Below are 19,803 nucleotides of genomic sequence, written 5' to 3'. Positions count from 1 at the left end.
ACCAAGTGCTCTTAACCACTCAGCCATCTCTCTAGCCCTGAAGATGAGTTTCTAATCTTTCTCTAAAACTCTTATTTTGTTCATTTATCGTAAAGCTATTGTTATTAGTTACATAGAAGACTAAAGGGTTTTTTAATTCTGTTCGTGGAAAATTACAATTTTTACTCACTACCAGTAATTTTTCCACTAATGTATTGCCATTTTACAGTTTAATTTTATGATGCTTTTATAACTGAGAGTTCAGCTCCAGGCTGAGGTCTAATGCTTGATCTGCCAGAGGCAACCATAGGCTGTTGCAACGCTTTCCCTGTATTAAATAAAGTTTATGTCAAATGAACTCATGAGGGGCCATTATCGTGGACTGAGTTCCATCATTGGGCCCCAGCAGAGCAGACCAAATACAAAAAAGGGAGTCATTTCTGTTGTGCCGAATAATGAAACCCAATTTTTGTTTAAATCCCAAAACAGTCCAGTTTTTTCTGAAACCACAAATGTTCCATCAATCTGAGTGAATTAGGAATCCATTCTGCATTAACCCTTACAAAAAATAACATATCAACCACTTCTTTGTGACTAGAAAGCCCGAGACAATCAACACAGAAGGAGAATGGGTTTATTTGGACTAATGGCTTCAGTTCATGACTGTTTTGTTCCATCACTTTAAGTAATTTAACATCACAAGAGAAACATAAGATGCAGAGAAACAGCTCACCTAGTGGGAAGCAAGGGACTCTTCCAAGTCCACTGTCCCTCCAAGAGTGCACACACTGCCATTTAAAGACCTCCGACTAGGGCCCACCTTTGGGAGGTCACCATGTCCCAAGAATAGCATGTATCTCCTGTAAGTCTCGAGCATTTGAATACAGGGTCCCCAGCTGTCGGTGCTGTTCTAGGAGGCTTAGAAGACGCGGCCTTGCTGGAGGAAGTGCGTCACTGTGGGTGAGCTCTCTGCTTGCTCTCCCAGATACCATCCTTGCCCACCACGGTAGTAAGGGACTCTTACCCCTCTGGAACTGTAGTCCAGATAAACCCTGTCTTCTGTAAGTTGCCTTGGTCAGGGTGTTTTATTACATCAATACCAAAGTACTTAAGACACCATCCCAGGGCCCATGCCTGCACCATATGGACCCTGGGGGAACCACAAAGGAGCCAAGCTTTCTCAGTAACATAAAATGATCTAGTGTTAGCAGCCTTCGTTTATTTTTTTTAATGCTGTTTCCTTGTTCTGACTTTTCAAAATGCCCTGATCTGCTCTTGCCCAACTGTCAGCCCCCGTTCTAGGTTTATAAAACAGATACTGCCGTATACAGGTCTGGTGGTGATGCACTCCTCCAATCCCAGAACCCAAGAGGTGAAGGCAGGAGGATCAGACATTCAGAACTATCTTTGGCTACATCGTGAGTTTGATTCTGACCCAGGCTACCTGAAACTATATACCCAAAATACAAATTCATTAACTAATAAAAACTGAAAATGAATGGAAGTTGCTATGAATTCACAGGACATGTTGGAATGTTTTTTGTTGTTGTCTTAGATGTGTGTGTGTGTGTGTGTGTGTGTGTGTGTGTGTGTGTGTGTGTGTGTGCATCGTATGTGTGCCTGGTGCTCTAATAGGTCAGAAGAGGTTATCAGCTCCTCTTTGGTGAGTGGCATGACAAAATAACTTATTCAGGCTGTGAGCTGTAATTAATTCAGAAATGAAGGACTATCTGGAATTCTGGAATGAAGCTCTTATTAAGATTAATAAAATTGACTCTTTCTTTTGTGTGGTTATGTAATGAGACTGTCTGTGTTTGTCAAAGGGATTGCTGAATTTGTTCCCTGGCACTAACAAAGAATTGAGCAATCAGGAAAGACAGAAGAGCAAGCCACAGGAAAAGGGGGAAATAACAGCTTCATACGTTTGGGATGGGAGAAGTTAAAAGCAGGAAGTTGGCTGAACAGACCCTGGCATGAATATTTATGTTGGCTATTTCTTTCCCTCTATTGGTCTGTTTAGATAGCTGGCCTCCACCCCCATGCTTTCAGCCATTCTTCCCACGACGTATTTGGGATAAGAAGCAGCCTTCTCAGGAAACCCACCTTCGAGTTCCTACTGTAGATACACCTCTCTAACTCACCCTCAATTGTACCACACTGAGATCAGAAACAAAGATGAATGTATGACTTCTAAGTGTGCCTTACATGGCTTACATGAGAGTGTTCTTCAAAAACTAGAGTTTCAGGCCAGTAAGATCGCTCAGAGGGTAAAAGCGCTCCTGGATCCCACATGATAGAGAGCATCAATTTCTGCAAGTTGTCCTCTGACTACCACAGGCACACCCCTCAACACACACAATAAAAACAATAAAATGTAATAAAAGTTAGAATTTCATTATTGTTATTACTATAATGTTCTTGTTTGGACAGATCAAATCTCACCTTTTTGCTAAAGTACATTTTGGACCTAGGAAACTAGGTCTATCAGATGTTTTAAGGGAGAAAAGTCGCTTTGAAGAAAAGAAAATGAAAACGTGTAAGTACTGTAAGAAACTACAAAAGAAACCCCGTGTGAGTAAAGCCCTGAGTAAATGTGTATTGTTGGCATGGACATGGCCAGGCCAAGGACTCCAGGGCCTCAGACCCATGGGAAATTAGAAAAGCCATTCCCAATATGAGTCAGGCTCAGAGGGATGGCAAAGCTTTCTTCTGGGGTCTGAGTGCAATTGAGTGACCAGTGTGTATCAACACTAGCAACTGCAGCTTCCTCCTTCCAAAGCTTATCACCTGAGACTGCTCACCTAAGACAACTCCTGTGGAGGCTAGCCATTCCCTGCCCCTGGCTAGACATAATGAACACACTGAGATTCCAGGTTTCAGTGGTAGTAGATGCCACTTCATCAGAGTACACACATCCTACCCTCCCCAGCTTTTCCGTACATGTGTCTGTATCTGGCCTTTCTTCATTTCCTGCTCACCCCTAATCAGGGTTCAGGACCCAAGCCATGTAGGATGTGGTAAAGTACGTCAGAGATTGGTCATTTATTGTGAGGGTTTTCTCTAGGTACTATCCTTTTGAGGCATTCATTATGTTTTGTGGTGATTGTTGTTTATTTTAATTGGTTTGGGTTCTTTGAGACAGGCTCTCACTTTATAGCTATGGCTGTCCTAAAACTCAATATGTAGCCATGGCTGTCCTAAAACTCAATATGTAGCCCAGGATGACCTGGAAACAGTTTTTCAATGGTGAGAGGGAGCAGAAAGAATGTAAGATCTGATGACACGCAGGACTGTGAAGCACTGTCTTCTGGGTATGACGATGGTCTTTGCAGTCATGGACTCATGTGGTTGAGGAGTACCTGTCAACAATCAGTGGGGGAGGGGTTTATGATGTCCCGCCCCTCCCAGAGCAACTATTGGTTACTGATGTATGCTGCAGGGAAGACAGTCACTGTATTGAATTGTGTACTCATGGACACTTCCAAACTCATGGTCATACAAATGGCCCTGGTTAAACTCAGTCAATCCCAAAACAAAGCAAAAAGGTGGGAATGTGAGGGAGGGGCTTGAGACAGAGGTGACGGTGGAACTTTGACAAGAAGGGAGCCAGCTCAGAGACAAGGTAGACGTGAAAGTAATCAGACTGCATTGGTCATGAATGAAACTGTCAAAGGATAAATTTATTAATAAATATCTTATAGTGAAGTTTCATTGAAATGGAAATTAATATATAAATGCATGTGATAGAAATTAAACAGACTTCTCTTCGAAGATTAAAATATATTCTGTAGCTCTCAAGTATTTGTCAAAGCTAATGGTTATCATTTTTACTTTTCTTAATAACATTTCATCTTTCCATTTTATTATTATTATTAATTATCATTGTTGTTGTGAGTGTGAACGTGTGTGGGAACACCTCAGCCTACACTGAGGTCAGAGGACAACTTGAGGAAGTTGGTTCTTATTTTCCTTGGTGTGGTCCTGAGGACGAAGGGTCAAACTGATGTACTTCCCACCCCTCCCTGTTCCCTTCCCACAGGTTTCCTACTGAGGACAGGGCTCTAGAGAATTCTTTAGTGTTTATAGTATATCTTTTATATGCTATCCTAGTGGGTAGCCTGATGCCTAAGAATCCAATCCATAGCCTGGGAGCATTCTCACAGAAAATCTGTTGACATTGTCAGAAGTGTGGCTCTTATCCAACTTGGGTCCAGTTTTTCCTGCCAAGGCAACCACCTCTAGGATTCTTGACTAAGAGGGAAGTTAGCTGCAAATGTTTTGGTCTGTGAGACACAGAAGAGGCAATCCAATAAAGCACATGAAATAATGAAAGCTGTTATCGCTTGTCAGAGGAAGGCAGCATGCATGACAGAACCTACTGGAATGGAGGATCCATCCTAGTAAGAAGATAAGCCACCAGACACCTTTACAGGCATTGAGGGTATACCCCAAACAAGCTCTATTGAAGAGGTCTAATTGGCAGATTTCAAGCAAATAGGTCTGAGCCTCATAGAGAGGATAATGAAAGGTGGAGGCTGCAGGCAATCCAGTTAGGATTGGGAGCAGAGGGATGAGTCACGTGGGTAATGTCTGTATCACAGTGTGTAGTCATGAAATCAAAAGAAAACCCAAATAAACCTTGTAGATTGAACAGCATTTGCATTTACTTCCTTTTAGTTGACTTTTTAAATTGCTGATTTGGGGGACTGGACAGCTGAGCAATCTATTATTAGTGTCGTGGTATTTGAGTCATGATGATAACAGTTGCTTAAATCACTTTCTAGTGACTTAAAGGTCACTTTTGTTGAAAGCATCTATGCTCATTGGGCCTACACATGTGTCTGGTAGATGACCTCCTTGGTGTCAGCAAGCCGGAAACTCCACCTTAGATCATGCTGATGCATGTCTGTATAAACCATTGTCTGTATAAACCTCCTGTTAAAACTGCGAAGGTCTTTTATTGATACAAGATTTTACTAGATAGTGCAGGCTGGCCTCAAACTTAAATTCTCCTGCCTCAGCCTCCCAACATTGGGATTGTGGTACCCACAGTCATACCTGGCTCTGTGAGGACTTATCATATAAGCACAGGCCATTCACTGTTTCGTTCTTCCTCATCTCAAATCACCCACCTTACCCCCATTCCCAAGCCCCCCTCATTATTTATCCCATAAATAGGTCTGTCTTAGTCACTGTTCTATTGTTGTGGAGAGACACCATGACCAAGGCAATTCTTACCAAAGAAAGCATTTAACTGGGGGCTTGCTCACAGTTTTAAAGGTTGGTCTGTGGTCATCATTGTGGGAAGCAGACAGGTGTGGTGCTGGGGCAGTAGCTGAAAGTTTTCCATCCTGATCTGAAGGCAGCAGGCCTGGCATGGGCCTTTGAATTCTCAAAGCCCTCCCCCAGTGACATAACTCCTCCAACAAGGCCACACCTCCTAATCCTTCCCAAACAGTTCTACTAACTGAGGATCAAACATTTAAGTACATGAGTCCACGGGGGCCATCCTCATTCAAGCCACCACAATCCCAAACCCTATCCTGAGGTAGGGAAGTTTGAGACTTGGTCTCCTGTGTCCACAAACTTGTCTACTTAGTGAATAAATGCTCTTCTCTGCAAAAATGATCATTTAGATATTTGTCATTCTATGCAGTGGGCAAAGGGAACCAGTTAAGTCAGTCACCAGGATGAGATGGTGTGAGGCAGACACCTAAGTGGGCTACTTTGAGAAACTAGGGAAAGGGGGTTCTGTTTGTCCAAGGTGACTATGCCTGTATTTACAATAGACGTTGAGCCATAAGAACTTATAAGGATTTATGTACAGCAGCAGCAACAGATTTGTTATTTGTTTGAATGATCATTAATTCTAATAGTTTGAGCAATAAAATTGTTTGGCTTTTTCAAGTATGTCATCATAGTTATTTTTAAAGATTGGGATTTTTATTTTCTCAATTATTTTTATTCTTCTCTTACACTTTCTCACACTTGCAAAGTGTACATAAAGTTGACTGTAGTATGTACTTTCTTAAATTTTAAAATGTAATTCAAGGGCAAAGTTATGATCTCTGGATATTGGAGGACACATCAAAATGCAAACTTTGAGTTCTGTGTTGACAGTATTGATCCCTCATCTGTTGATTGCACCATTCAAAGGAGTTTTCTTGTAACTTGCCTGTGTTTTTCTGACTCTGAGACACTATACTCATGGTATAGATCATAAGTTAGTGTCAGACTTAACTTTCCAGGGTGCAGGAAAGTTTGAGTCCCCAGAACCTATGTTAAAAAAAAAAAAAACTTCATAACAGGCAATGCCCAAGGGAGGCAGAGACAGAAAGATCTATGGGGCTTGCTAGCCAGCCAGTTGAATTAGGAAGTTCCAGGTTCAGTGAGAGACCTTGTCTCATAAAGTAACTTGAAGAGCAACTAAAGAAGACACTCAACCTTGACCTCCGGTCTTTACACACAAATGAGCATGAGCATACACATACACAAAAGCAAGAAAGAATTTTTATGTCTTTAAATTATATACCAAATATATATATAATAAATACATACTATATATAAAGTGTGTGTTATACATACAAAATTATATGCATATGTGCATTTATATATATACATATATATGTATATATATATACACAAAGAAAGTAAAGATAGAAGGTAAATATTTATACGGAGACTAGTTTTTATTAAGAAATATATGTTCTACAATTTTTCTTACTTTTAATCTGTGAAAACATTAAATTTTATTTTTAGATCTTACTTTTTATTTTTTGCAAAGTCTCATGTGGTCCAGGCTGCCCTCAAACTCACTACACATAGTAAAGGATGACCTTGAACTTCTGATCTTCCTGCCTCTACCTCCTGAGTATTGGGGTTACAGGAGCACATCACCACATGCAGTATTACATCGCACTGGGAATCAAACCCGGGGCTTTGTCAATATTAGGCAAGTGCTCCACCAATTGAGCCCCATCCCCAATCCTGTACCTGTAGCTCTCTTTGCTTTGGGGATAAACTCATTCATAAAACTTGTGCTTTTTTTACCCTATATGATCTTAGCCTGACAACACTGTCAGGATGATTCATAGGAAACAGGATGTCTAGTTTCTTGCATGCTTTTCTAGTGCTCTTTCATAAAGCCAGATATCATGTCAACATGTCTGTCCAGTAAATAATACTCAACTACATATGCATGCATAATTTAGATGCATATATTTTCTTTCTTTATTTATTGTTTCTCATATTTTGATGATTTGGAATTATCATGGAAATTAGTTGTTCTTTGAATATTTAATAAAATTATTCATAAAACTGTCTATGTGCTCCCTAAAGGACAGACTTGAATATCCAATTGCTTTTGTATAATTAACTACTGAATTAAATATTTTCATATAGGAATTCAACTTTGCTGTTTTTCATAAAACAAAAAAGTTAACAGATTTAAATCAAACTATGAATATGTACTGCTATTTCCATCAAGTAAATGTTTCCACTTGTCATGGTTATTGGCTCCTGATAAGAATTCATTTTTGTCAATAAGATCAATAAAATATATACCATAATTTGAAATCATCACAAAAATTTGAAATGTAAAAGTACTTCTGGAATCTAAAGGAGCACAGAGCTTTTAGTCAGGCCTGGGTAGGTCTCTTCAGCCTTGATAAAGCTAAAACTGTGACATATCTTATTCAAAGTAAGTTTCCCCACCAAGTATGCTCACAGTCTAAAGGAAATATAATGTTGAAAGTTTTCTTAGCTATGTCCCACTGGTCTTTCTGGACAGAACAGCAAACTTTTCTAATTGCTACAATGGAGCGCATATTCCCAAAGGCCTCGGTGAGGAGAATGAGACATTTTTAGTTCTCCAATCTGTGTTTTATAAAAAATTTAGCTATAAATTGTCTCCCCTACTTCAGTGTCTTTCTTTAGGAGTCTTTGGACCTCCTCTCATACTCCTGGTATGGAGTGTGCTGAAGCCCACAAAGGCTTCAGGGCTACGTCACCAATGACAAAGGGGCACTGATTTAGTGAGAATCCTGCCTCTCTGCCTGAGTTCAGCATCACTGAGAATCTAAGTGTCCTGAGGTCAGGATGTAGATGGAAACCATGCATTTCTTTGGTGAGTGGTTGCTCACTCAGAATGACCATCTTGTGAGATCTGTCCGTGCAAGTTGTAAAGTGAAGGTACAGAAGGGAGAATATCCCCCAGGAACAGAGACCACTGGCAAGCTTCCTAGGACTAGAACTAATTATCAGGAGAAAATGACCCAGAGCAGAGTAAAAAAAAAAAAAAAAAAAAAAAAAAAAAAAAAAAAAAAAAAGAAGAAGAAGAAGAAAGAATTGCTGACATATGGATTAGAGGAGGCAAGTAGCATGCGAATCCCTTATTGCTTTATTTTTTAAAAGTAACTAACAGTTTTTCTTCATTTGGTTTATTTATCTATCAACCATAAAAATCAGACTGACAGCTGTACTTTAGTATACTATTATGGTCTGTTCTCTGAAGTGGTTAGGGAAGAAAGTGAGTAGGTAGGGATCCACCAAGGACACCAATGCTAGAGTAGAGCATAATCTTAAACATAGCTGGTAATAGAGACAGGATAGATCAGTGGTTCGCAACCTGCCTAATGCTGCGACCCTCTAATGCATTTCCTCATGTTGTGGTGACCCAAACCATAAAATTGTTTTATTGCTACTCCATAGCTGTAATTTTACTACTGTTATGAATCATGATGTAAATATCTGATATGCAGGATATCAAATAAATTACCCCAAAGGGTCGCGACCCACAGGTTGAGAATCACTTGGTAAGTTCATCATGAAAGCAGAATCTAGATAGACACTTGAAGCAATTGACAAAATCATGTTTAGAAATCTCCAGTCATTAGAGTTCAGATCCCAGGATACCTTACAGAAGGTCTAGACAGCACACTTCATGAGTCTAATCCTAGGGTGCATCATTGTGAGTTCAAAGTCAGCCTGTCTACATCTTTAATTTAAAAAAGCATAATTCTGCATATCCATCAGATATGGATGATGATACCAGGAACACAAAGTTATACTAAAATTCTCTAACTTTCATGTTTAAATATCATGAAAAATATACTAAATAATATCAATGATTTGAAAAGTTGGAAATGAGCTGGGCATGGTGGCTTACTCCTGTAATCCTAACAATTGGGAAGCTAAGGAAAGAGGATTGTCATGAGTTCAAAGCCAGCCTGGGCTAAGTAGTTGAGTTCTAGGCTAGCCTGAGTTACAGTGTGAAACCCTGTCTCAAAGAAACAAGGGCCTGTCGAGATGGCTCAGTGGTTAAGCACGTTTGCTACCCTTCCACAGGACCTGAGTTGTGTTCCCAGCACCCATGTGGAGTAGTTCATAACTGTTTGTAACTCCAGATCCAGGAGAGCTAGACTCCACAAGCACCTGCACACACACCACACACACACACACACACACACACACACACACACACACACTTAAAAACAGAAATAAATTTTAAAAAGAAAAGTTAGAAATGTTAGAGGAATCCAGAATCTTGGTTTTTTTTTGTTGTTGTTGTTTTTTTTTTTTTTTTGGTTTTTCGAGACAGGGTTTCTCTGTGTAGCTTTGCGCCTTTCCTGGAGCTCACTTGGTAGCCCAGGCTGGCCTCGAACTCACAAAGATTCACCTGGCTCTGCCTCCCAAGTGCTGGGATTAAAGGCGTGCGCCACCACCGCCCGGCGGAATCCAGAATCTTTAAGAAATTTTGTACTCTCTTGGCTCCCAAATGAACCTCATTGTTACCCAAAAGTTGAATTTTCTCTTTTCCTTCTGTGTACACATCTCATTTGACAACTGTGCGATGACCAGACAAACCTCCGGCCCCACCAGCCCTTTCCTTCCTGCCTGAGAAGTGCTCCTGGCTGTGGATTCTTTGTCTAGTGTGGCTTAGTCACCTGCTCCCCAGCCTTTCTAGGGGCTCTTTTTCCGCAGCAGACCACCGCAGTTTTGTGTCGGTGACAGCAGACATCTTGTACTTCAAGGTCAATGAGGCACAGCACAGGAAGTCCTAAATTCCAACTCTAACCATATGCTGACTTTGAGTCACTCTGTGACTGTCTTTTTTTTCTTTAAAGACAAAACTTACCATGGGCTGCCAATGCACACGCTCTCTTCTAGCGCCTTGTCAGCTTGGCTGGACCATCGCTGGTCCTCACACTCCATATTACAAAGCCTTCTCAAAATCTCCTCTCGCTTCTCTTGCCTTTGCCCCTCTCTCGGTATCAAGACAGGGTTTCTCTGTATAGTTTTGGTGCTTGTCCTGGAACTCACTCTGTAGTCCAGGCTGGCCTCGAACTCACAGAGATCCGCCTGGCTCTGCCTCCCGAGTGCTGGGATTAAAGGCGTGCGCCACCACTGCCTGGCCGGTCAAGTTCTTATCTGAGCTAGCTCGTCCTCCAAGAACGGATCCCCCATCCCCGGCCTTTAGATAATTTGTCTCTGTCTGTATATCTTGCACTTACTCGACGGGAACACTTTCCACCACAGTTGTCATACCCTTCTTTCAGTCTCACTCTGAGGAGGCTCAGAACCGCATGCGTCCTGTTTGTCCTGTTGCCCCCAGCCGTGGCATCACGCCAGTCATGCATGGCGGACATGCATGCGCTGCTTTCTTCGGACACTCCTGTCTTCCACACCGTACAAGTAGGATACCTACAGCTGGCTAAACTGTTAGAAGCTGTTGAAAATGACTGCAATAGAAAAAGCAGACAAATCATTCTGTTTACATCAGAAATTACTGGCAAAAAGAAAAATGTAAAACTTGAGAAGGAAAGCATCCCCACTCGTTGCTATGGGGCAGGGAAAGAGAAGAGATGGGATTGTAGGAGAGGATTAATGCTCAGGTGAAAGGAAGCTTGAAATACATTTTTCTCCATCTCTCTACTGTTAGTAATTATAGGCCAAAAATGTGCTCACTCGAGTTAGAAGCCCCGGGGACCTCACAGTCTGGTTTCAGTGAACTGCTTTGGTAACGCAGATGATTGGAGAGGACCACCACAAACACTACATGCAAAATGCTAGGGTAAGTCTCATTAAATCCCAGCAGATGATCAAGAATAATACCAGAAATAGATCCACAGTAATTAAAATAACTCTGAGTAGTTGGTCTTATTAGGCAGATAATAAAAGCCAAAAGTTTTTTTGAATATATACTTTGCCTAGGATTGTCTTTCAACACAGCTGGACTGAGTTTAAGTCGGTGGTTCTCATGTGGGTCACGACCCCTATGAGGTTCCAAAGACCCTTTCACAGGGGCTGCATGTCAGATATTCACATTACAACTCATAACAGCAGCAAATGAAGAAGCAATGAAAATCATCTTATGGGTGGGGGTGGGGGTCACCACAACATGAGGAACTGTGTTAAAGGGCATAGGAAGGCTGAGAGCCACTGGCTTAAGCAGACTGGTTAGTACTCTTTATTGTCTTCCCAGACTGATAGGAGACATTCACCAAGTCAGTGCATCCATAACGCATCCCATCCCATGTTCTTAGATACCAGAACACATGTCATGCCCAAATTCTCATAATAATTCTTTAAAAATTGTTCAGTCTCCTGAACCTAGCAATTTGCTTTCACTTTAGTGATGAGCCCTGGGTTGGTATAAAGGTGGGCATGTCTAGATTCAAATTTGCCTAGGGGGCTGACAAAGTCCTAATAAATAAGTCAACAAATTGAGAGAATACATTTATTTTACATCTATCTATTATTAGGTCTCCAAAAAGTTCTCAAAATAAGAACTGTCAGTATGCCCCTTTTACAGATAATACATTTGAGGCACAGAATATTTCAGTAACTTTTTCAAGGTCTCTCGGCTATTCAGTATCATTTCTCGGGTCCAAAATGATACCCCTCAAGTTGGGGCAATTACGGTGGACCCTTTCTTGACCATCCGTTTGTCTCTCAATAGAGGGGTGAATATCCATGTCTGCACTTCAGCATAAAACTTTAATTGTTGATTTGGTAATCATCAGCCCTGAAAGGTATTTGAGTCTAGTGGAAAGGATGATCTCACTCAAAACAATGTATGTTTTGTGTCCAAGTATGAAACCATGAAGGTATGTGCCCATCAAAGTGACAGTCATTAATGCTGGTTTTTATTTGACCTATTGGAAGCAATTAATACTTTCCTATAGCTCAATCTTGAAATATTTTATTTTATTATATAATGGAATAGAACAGATTGGTAAAAATAATAAAAATGGCAGAGAACAATTTAATGTGAGTAAAAGAAAAAATAATCCTTATTGCATGGTTGCTCTATAACTTAATGTTCTGAGCAACATGCTTTCCTATAAAATATCATCCTTACAATAATCCTGCAAGATATGCACTTCCCCTCTCCTATTTCACAGGTAAGAAAATTGAGAATGTGGCAGTTACATAACTTCAGGGTCATTCAATTAGTGAGGAAAAATCATGGTTAAAGCCTGTCTGGATTTGAATAACATTCACTTGCATTTTGTAAGGCTTATCATATTATACTGCTCTGGATTATAAATTTTATAGACATATATACTTATCTAAGTTACTACATTAATTTTAAAATACATGTTTTGTCAAAGCAGTACAGGTAAGAGTTAATGTAATAAAAAGTATAGAAAATCTATCATTGAAAGGAAAGTGTTTATGCAGCACCTTCTAACACCAAAATGTAAACCCTGAGAACAAAATTTTTGTCTTCATGTCTTGTTGGTGTTAATAGCTCTAAGTATGTATCTTGATTCCTTTGGTCTACCAACCTTGGCATCTGCTGCTGGATCATAATTAGTAATAGGGGAAGTCCTACCACTACCACTCGTTCTTGGCTTGCATGACGTACACGATATGCTTAAACGTCTATACTTTGCTCAACACATCTGCAGCTGTTTCCTGCCTCTCACTTCTCTTTCGCCTCGCCTCCTATCATACACTCGCTGGTAATTAATTCCTGCCTTGTCAAAAGTGATCTCAGTTCTTCAACATTTCCAAACCTATCACTGATAAAGACTCTGATTAGTAAATATTTCTAGAGAAAATTCTGAGCACATACTACTCACTGATTATCTAAAGATAACTAGTACTCGGTAAATAAAGGGAAAGAAGACCAATAGTGTGCACAACACCCACCATGCATCGTCCTCTACTGCCCTTGATATGTATTTGACTTGGGAATATTGTTTGGAGTATTTGCAGATTTCATCTACAAGGCTGGGGTGTTGGCCTATTGCACCTGAAGCTCTGAACTCAATAACCAGAACCACAAAAAAAAATTATACCTGAATTTTTTTATTTTTTCTACATTCATTTATTGCATTGGTGTAGATGAATAGGTACACATATGCCATAGTGTGCATGCAGAGGTCAGATGTATAGGTACACATATGCCATGGTGCGTATGCGGAAGTCAGATGTACAGGTACACACATGCCATAGAGCGCATGCAGAGGTCAGATGTACAGGTACACACATGCCAAAGTGTGCATGCAGAGGTCAGATGTACAGGTACACACATGCCATAGAGCACATGTGGATGTCAGAGAACAATTCATGGCAGTCGTTTCTCTCATTTCAGCATGGGAGTTTTTCCCTTAAATACAGCAATTTCAGAATTGATGATTATGTATCCTTTATTTGCCTTAGAAAACAAGTTTTAGAGACAATTCAAATAAACCATCAAGTGAAGTACTCAGAGTGCTCTGCTCACCTTAATGGAGCCCATTATGGGTTGTAGGACTAATTAATAATTAATGAATTGTAAAACATTAATTAAATAATTATTTAAATAATCATTGATTAATGTTTCAGTTGTACAACTAATTAATACATTTTTTTCTGGTTTATCAAAATGTGGCTTTCAAGTCAAACAGGCCTGTGTTCAAATGTCACATCTATAACTTCTAGCTGTGCACACATTGGAAAATCACTTAATACTTGTGTCCTAAAAATTCAGGTATGAGGCTAAATACTGCAGTTCCAGAAAGATCACCACTCAGCGCTCATAAAGGCTCAATGAAGATGACAGTCACCATACATTCATTTTTGTGAGTTTTGATTAATTTCTTTCTCCTACTAGTCATAAATCAATGAGGTCAGTTACTATCTATTTTAAAAATTATTGAATCTCTAACATGGATATGTAACAGGAAACTGACAAATATTTGCTGAATATTTATATTTGTCAATATAAATCTGCTCCAAAGTTTGAACTGTATGTTTGAAGGATAATCTGTACTTCTCTGGCCTAAAGCTGCATCAACACTTAATCAGCAGGGAACTTTTGAGATCATTTAGAATGTAACTTCCACACAAAATTTTCTTTTCTGACCACTTACAGTTGTTAATAACTGTTATTATCATTATCATTATCATTATCATTATCATTATCATTATTATTATTATTATTATTATTATTATTATTGAGACAGGGTTTCTCTGTGTAGCAGCTCCTGGAACTCACTCTGTAGACCAGGCTGGCCTCTAACTCTCTGAGATCTGCTTGCCTCTGTCTCCCACATGCTGGGGTCAAAGGCGTGCGCCCCCGCACCCAGCCAATTGTAACTAATTTAAGCTGACCAAGACCAGCCAGTCTTTGCTGCTACCACTGCTCAGATTACGTCCTATACCGTGGGACAGGGCCTCCTATTGATTGATAAAAAAACAACACAGACCTGATCTGTCCTATCTATCATAGTCACCACTGCTATCTGTAGCGTGGTTTATCTTGTGCAAGACACTTTATAAATGTAAATGACTGTGTGGGAAGAGCAGGATGTCTGAGATGATATATGAAAGTGGCTCCTTGACTCTGTGATTTTTTTTTTGTACTTACATGACTAGAAATAATGATTTATGTAGAAGGAACTAGTCATGGCTACTAGTTAGAGTAGTTATTGGTGGAACCATAAAGTTCTCTAATTGGAAGAGACCACACTGAACACTCTAACATCATGTCAGCCTCACAAAGCAATGAACTTGTCATTTAATTTAATGGACTATTGAACCAAATTTCTCTGGTTTCTGCACCACATTCTCTGGTTAGGAATTGACCAGTGCAAGGTGTCAAGTAATAACTCACTATATGGCAAGCTGTTGAATTGTCTTCATGTGTCTTAATTTGGGTCCTTTCTTTGATATTTCAGAGGAACCTAAATGTATTTAAAGATTTATGAAATCTAGATCTATGGCTTTGAATTTAACCAGTAGTTTGAAATACAAAAGAATGGTTTCCCTGGATCTTTTATTTAACAAATAGCTCTCTCTTATTGGAAAAGGTCTGTTGTTTTTCAAGGTAACGTGATAGCAGTCTCTGGGAATGTATTAAAATCTCTAAGTCAAGCTTATTTGGAAACATCTGTCATTTTAAAATTCTAAGTATTGGCAGATTGTGGTGGCACATGCCTCCAAGCCTGGCTCTCCGGTGGCAGAGACAGGTTGATCTCTGTGAGTTAGAAGCCAGCCTGATCTATAAACTGAGTTCCAATCTAGCTAGGGCTACACAGTGAATTCCTGTCTCAAAAAAGTGTCCATTGAAATTCAATATATAAGAACTGTATGTTCATTCATAAAGAGAAGAAAGATTAACATATAATAGTGACTGAAAACTTTGCATCATTATGTTTCTATAAATTTGTAGTTTTATAATAATATAGGTGAATGTGTATTTACAAGAAGAGAGAATAAGAATTGCATTTAAAAAAGGTAAAGTAGAATCCATCATTTTCGGAAGAATTTGTATATTGCCATGTATTTGACGAGTAAATTGAAAGGCTGTGTCTTCAATTCTAGCAAATAAAATTAAATCAGACATTATACCTGGTTTCATTATGCCAAAAATAGCTTTTGAGCTCTGTTGATAAATTTGTATAGAACCTCTGACATGCGATTTCAGTGACAAAATAATGTTTTCTCAAATACAGAAAGCTTGTAAGTATGAAGAATTTACCCCCCTCTTCACAAACGATGTCACACTTGAACAATATAACTTTTGGATCAAACATTTGTCATATATTTAGAAGGAAGAGCACAATAAAATAGGCATGTCCACAAACTATTTAGACCTTAAATACACATGAAACATTCTTGGTGAACAACTACACAGAAAAAGTAACACACTGATAGAATTACCAAATACTGGGGTTTTTTTGTGTGTGGAATTTTAAAACTAAGGCAAATTCTCTGATACAGTATTAAATGAAGGAAAATTCAGACATGAAGCTGAAGAGATGATTCAGAAGTTTGGAGTCAGGTTTGGTCCACTATCCACATGGCAGATCACCTTCTTCTGAACTTGAAGGAAACTGCACACAGGTAATGCACTTACATACATGTAGGCAAACATAAACACACACACACACACACACACACACACACACACACAAAATAAATCTTTTCAAAAAGAAAATCGGACAATGAAATTTTTAACACACTATGAGTTGATGTATGTTATATATGCACCTAAGACAAGACTAAAAGGAAGTGAATCAATAATGCAGCAGTGGTCTATTCAGGAGTCATCATCTTTTCCTGTTCTTTCTATACATCTGTATTGTTCAAATATTCTATAATGCTCCATATATCTTTGGTATCCAAAAAGAAAGAAAAAAGCCAGTAAGAATATTATCTCTAGGAGATATTGTTTAGGTCTTCCTGGGATATTAAAATGATGCATGATTCTTTGGGGTCCCGTCCCTCTACAGATGGCTCTGCTTGTCTCTCATGAACTTGATGTGTTTCCCATAGCTTTCCTGAAGACGTGTACTAACCACTGATACCATGATCAACCAGAGCTGCCAGGAACAGTTCATCTTGCTGGGCTTCTCAGACAGACCCAGGCTAGAGTCCATCCTCTTCGTGTTTGTCCTCATCTTCTACCTCGTGACTTTAGTGGGCAACATTGTCATTATCTTAGTTTCCCATCTGGACCCCTGCCTCCACACTCCCATGTACTTCTTCCTCACCAACTTATCCTTCCTTGATCTCTGCTTCACTACCAGTTCCATCCCTCAGCTGCTCTTCAACTTGGGAGGCCAGGACAAGACCATCAGTTACACTGGCTGTGCCGTCCAGCTGTTCATGTTTCTAGGCCTAGGAGGTACTGAGTGTGTTTTGCTGGCTGTCATGGCTTACGACCGATTCACTGCAATCTGCAAGCCTCTTCACTACTCAGTCATCATGCATTCTCAGCTCTGCTGGAGGTTGGTATCTGTGGCCTGGAGTGTTGGACTCCTCAACTCCCTGGTCATGTCTCCTGTCACCATGAAGCTGCCACGATGTGGCAGATGTCAGGTGAGGCACTTCCTGTGTGAGATGCCAGCTCTGATAAAAATTGCCTGTGTGGATACTGTGGCTGTGGAAAGCACTGTTTTCTTCTTGTCGGTGATAATAGTACTGGTGCCCCTGACTCTCATCCTGGTTTCCTACAGCTACATTGCTCTAGCAGTGATGAGGATCAAGTCGGCCTCGGGAAGGAGGAAGGCTTTCAATACCTGTGGGTCCCACCTCACCGTAGTCTCCTTGTTCTATGGGAATATCATCTATATGTATATGCAACCGGGACACAAAGCTTCTCAGGACCAAGGGAAATTTCTGACCCTCTTTTACAACTTGGTAACTCCCATGTTGAACCCCGTCATCTACACACTGAGAAACAAGGATGTAAAGGGAGCACTGAAGAGACTCGTGACCAGGAAATAAGGTGAAAGGGCTTCCCCTAAAGTTGTCTCTTCCACTTAACGCAAAGATGTAATAAATATAATGAAAGCTTAAAATTCACCTAAATACCTTTGCTTGTCCAATAAACCCGCCACTGGTGAGACTTAGGAGTATGTGTTGTACAACCTCACTTAGATGCCAATCATTCACTACATGATGGGTGAGACTTGGTCCATAAAACACCTTGCAACTGACATGCCAAAGCATGTGTTCTTTTCCCTTCTAAGTTGATCTGGTCTGCTTAAAAGTCAGCCCAGATCATAAATCAGTGCTTCTATATCTATGGATTAAGACGGAAGTTAGACTGAGGGCAAAAAATCATATGATGATTTTTCTCATGGGCCATTTGTGCAACATTGTGTGATGGTGAAACTGAGCCAATGGAATCTCAAAACACCTTTGTCTTCTATTAACTATAAATTTCACTGTGTGGGTAAGTAGAGCATTTGTCTAGACGTGGTCTATAGTATCATTTTAAGAGACAGCCATGTCCGTGTCCCTGTCATCCTGGCATTCAGGAGAATTATGTGTTTGAGGTCAACCTGAGCTACATTTAAACACCCTGAGATAGATATATGTTTTTAGCTACATTTCTTTATTTGTACACATGCACATGCATGCACATGCCGCAGTATGCGTGTGGAGCCAGAGGATCACCTGTAGCAGATGGTCATTTCTTCCACCATATTGGTCCCAAGGACCAAACTCAGGTCCTCAGCAGCAAACACGTTTACCCACTGTGCCATCTCCCTTTATATATCAAGTTGAAATTTTTAACTAAGCAGTGTGTGGTGGCATGGGCCTATCATCCTAGCAATTGTGAGGTGGATGGGAGTATCAGGAGTTCAGGGTTATCCTCAGCTGCATGGGGAGTTCAGGGTAAGCCTTAGCTACCTAAGACCCTGCTTCATAAAAACAAACAAAAAGTTAAATATTTTTTTATCTGCTGCATTAAGTTATCTATATATTTTTCCAACTTTAAAACACAGAAATTCTGAAGTTTAATGAGTATAGAAATTATTGTGTTATAAAAGCTCCATGTTTGATTTTGATATGGACTTAAAAAAAAAAACAATCATCCATTTTGCATCCTTTGGTTTTACAGATTAGGAAATGGTACCCCAAAAACCACAAGTCACAAAACTAAGAATTTATCACAAGTGACTTGATATATCCAGAGTTCTCATTCTTTAAAAACCAATTTTCATAAAGGACTCTTTTGTTGTGGGCTATTTCCTTATACTGTGTGAAGATGTGTTACTTTGATTGGTTTAATAAAGAGCTGAATGACCAATAGCTAGGCAGGAGAGAAGAGGTGAGACTTCCTGGCAGAGAGAGAAACTTGGGATGAATCTAGGTGCATGAGACAGGCCAGTGGTCACACACGATTGAGCCGGTATGATAATGAGTATTCAGAGATGGATAATGCCTGGGGGGCACTCACCAACCTAAGACAGAGCGCCTGTGTGGCCTGGCAGGCGTCTCCATGACGGGTAAGGTGACCTGCTGACATCCCACACAACCCAAGTCAGAAGCTCATTTTTTAATAAAAGGGGGACCTGCAGGGCCCTGGCCCCCGTTTTGGGTAACTGTTGCCTCGCTTGTGGACCTTGACTTTGATATCCTTCCAATGCTAATTCCCTGCCAGGTTCCATCCTCCTGAATGCTTAAGGGAAGTTCCTTGTCTGTGTATCCTGAATAATGGGTGTTAACAGCTTAGATGCAAGATTGTAAAACATCAGTAGTGAACTTCTGCCCTCCGGGGTCCTCCCATTGTGCTGTAAGCCTGTATTTAAGACCTGCTATCCCCTTCAAGAAATGACATTCGACATTTAAAATTAAATATATATATATATAATTGAATGAATACTTCGAATGTAATCTATGAATACCACAAATGTGATTAATATCATGAGTGTAATTTTATAAATAAATAAATAAATAAATAAATAAATAAATAAATAAATAAATAAATAAATAAATAAGAGAGAGGCCAGTGGGGTGACATCAGCAAGACACTGAAGAAGTTGGACATACAGACAAGAAAAGTAACCAAGTCACACGACAGAATGTAGATTAGTA

General features: G+C 39.9%; 1 protein-coding gene across 1 annotated transcript; it reads left to right on the top strand.

Moving 5' to 3' along the window:
- Positions 1–16,782: 16,782 nt before the first annotated feature.
- LOC102908806 (olfactory receptor 2W3-like) lies at positions 16,783–17,754 on the top strand. The gene has a single exon (XM_006988876.3). It carries the CDS (start codon positions 16,783–16,785, stop codon positions 17,701–17,703), a length of 921 nt encoding a protein of 306 aa, XP_006988938.1. The 3' UTR covers positions 17,704–17,754.
- The last annotated feature ends 2,049 nt before the right edge of the window (positions 17,755–19,803 follow it).

This window comes from Peromyscus maniculatus, chromosome 5 (genome assembly GCF_049852395.1).
Source record: "Peromyscus maniculatus bairdii isolate BWxNUB_F1_BW_parent chromosome 5, HU_Pman_BW_mat_3.1, whole genome shotgun sequence".
NCBI lineage: Eukaryota > Metazoa > Chordata > Mammalia > Rodentia > Cricetidae > Peromyscus > Peromyscus maniculatus.
Note: the sequence above shows the minus strand (reverse complement) of the source record. Positions and strands in the feature narration are given on the sequence as shown.